Source organism: Olea europaea, unplaced genomic scaffold (assembly GCF_002742605.1).
Source record: "Olea europaea var. sylvestris unplaced genomic scaffold, O_europaea_v1 scaffold1816, whole genome shotgun sequence".
NCBI lineage: Eukaryota > Viridiplantae > Streptophyta > Magnoliopsida > Lamiales > Oleaceae > Olea > Olea europaea.
Genome location: NW_019235915.1, coordinates 30,854 through 32,969, shown reverse-complemented (window position 1 = coordinate 32,969; position 2,116 = coordinate 30,854). Strand labels below are relative to the sequence as shown.

Sequence of the window (2,116 nt, the reverse complement as noted above, 5' to 3'; positions counted from 1 at the left end):
TTTTTTTTTCCCCCCCCCCCCCCCCCCCCGAAAACTAAATGAACAATCTGAGTACGGTGCCCAGGCACTCATTATATCTGCTGGTAAGTCAAAATTTAATTTGTATTGGATAGTTCATAATATATAAAGCTTAGCTAATTTTGACTTTTGAAAAATTCCTTCTTTGTCATTGATGAAGAAGGTTATTTTTGTTAAATTTCTCATAATTTAGATGATAAAGGAAATTTCTTGGTGTTATTGACTGCTCTTTCCTTTAATATAATATTAGCATATAACTAAAAGCCGAAGTTTCATGAGTAAATTATGTTTTTTTTTTTTTAAATAAATAAATGAACAATTTGAGTACTGTGAAAATATAGAAGAACTAGAAGATGGGCAGCACTCGGCTCTTACTTCGTATGCCTAATGTGGGCCTAGCTATTGAGTTCCAATACCTTGCGAGCTTTTTCTATTTTTCTTAAAAATTAACTGAAAAAATAAATAATTTATGCAACTTTCTGGATCGATAGAGGGCTTGTCGTGCCCCTTTTCGATGGAGGGATTGTGCTGGCCTCTGCCTCGAAGGTCCATTGGGCCCGGTTTACACCTCTAAATACACCCTCTCTTTTGTTCTGTTATTTTCTTGCAATTAGAACCTTCCAAACATACGTTCCTAAGTGATTATAAGGTGTAAAATTTACTCAGACATGGATTTATACCTGTTACATAAGACCTCGTCTAACATTAATACTTCTTTACATTGAGAAATATATCTGTGATCAATTTGACTTTATTGTGTGGAATGCAAGTTTAGTGACGAAAGATGTCCATTTTGTTGTGTGTGTCACGGTTTAAGAATATTGATATGCTTTCTTCCTGTTTTCAGCATCAATTGCAGCGTATTTCATAACGGCAGACAAAACAATCCTGGAATGTGCAAGGAGAAGTGCACAATCCTGGAATGTGCAAGGAGAAGTGCACAATACGATAGATCGTCTTAAGTTGTTCTATCTCATCATGTACTTGGTTGTGCACTCCATGATCTGTATTTTGACATAATCTTCTCAAATTTTGATGCGATTTGACTGTAATCTTTTGATGGTCATGTTTATCATGTAGTCTCCTCATTGTTACTGAGATTTACTTCGTAGTAATTACAGCACCTAATGCATGACTGTGAGAGAATATTCTGAGTACAAAAATAGAGCGTTTCTCGTGCAGACATATCTGTACATAATCGATGCAGGATCATGAGGAAAATCTACATTGATTTTTTTATAGAATGATACTGCAGTGTCACACTGGGCCAGAATACTTTACATTTCTTGGTGCTCTATCTGCTTGTGCCGGTGCAGGATTATTTGCTAAAGGAAAGGAGATCTTTCAGAGCATGTAAATGGAGCATTAGGCTTGCATATTCGATCTCCTAGGACATGCAGGAAGTTCGAACCATGCTCTTGAATTTAAAGTTCAAATGCCTGAGAAGCCTGATTCTGATGTTTGGCCTGCTTTGCTTAGTTCTTGTAGACTGCATGACGGTCCGATACATTAGCTGAGAGCCTGAGGCTGGAAAATAGGATAGGTAAGTCAACTCAGGGAGCTGATGAAGGTAAGGCGATTACTGAAATATACTGACTTCAGTTGGGTTGGGAATGATGCTGGTTTAGAAACTTTCCATGCCCCATCGTGCTTGTCACAAAATGTTTAGGGGCGGATGCAATCTGATTCGGAATCAAACACAACACCAATAGATATTTTAAAAATGGAACCATTGGTTCAATCTCTAAGTATGGAATCAAACCAGAACCAGAATCTGGTTTGGTCCAATGTGATCCTGTTAATTAGAGTTATCAAATTCACTAAGCGTCTGTTTGATTGTAAGAATGGAGTTTGAGTGGAAAGAAAATGAATTTCAAGGAATTGAATTATCTAGAACTTATTTTACTGGGAGTTGTTAACTAAATGTACTTAATTGGTATAATTTTTTACCTGAAAAATATTGAAATTTTGGATCTTTTGATGTTCATCTGAGTTTGTTTTTCATGAAAATTGTCAATTAAAGAGATAGAATTTGTTACAATTGTGGATAGAATTTCTTTCAAAGAAAGAAAAAAAAAATTATATATATATATATATA

General features: G+C 35.5%; 1 protein-coding gene across 1 annotated transcript in view; it reads left to right on the top strand.

The window, feature by feature from the left end:
• Positions 1–1,203, top strand: part of LOC111378454 (early nodulin-93-like) — a 4,322-nt gene extending 3,119 nt beyond the window's left edge. The window contains exon 4 of the mRNA XM_023001652.1: positions 866–1,203. Coding sequence (XP_022857420.1) covers positions 866–1,038 — 173 coding nt within the window. The 3' untranslated portion in view covers positions 1,039–1,203. The remainder of the gene's footprint in view (positions 1–865) is intronic.
• The last annotated feature ends 913 nt before the right edge of the window (positions 1,204–2,116 follow it).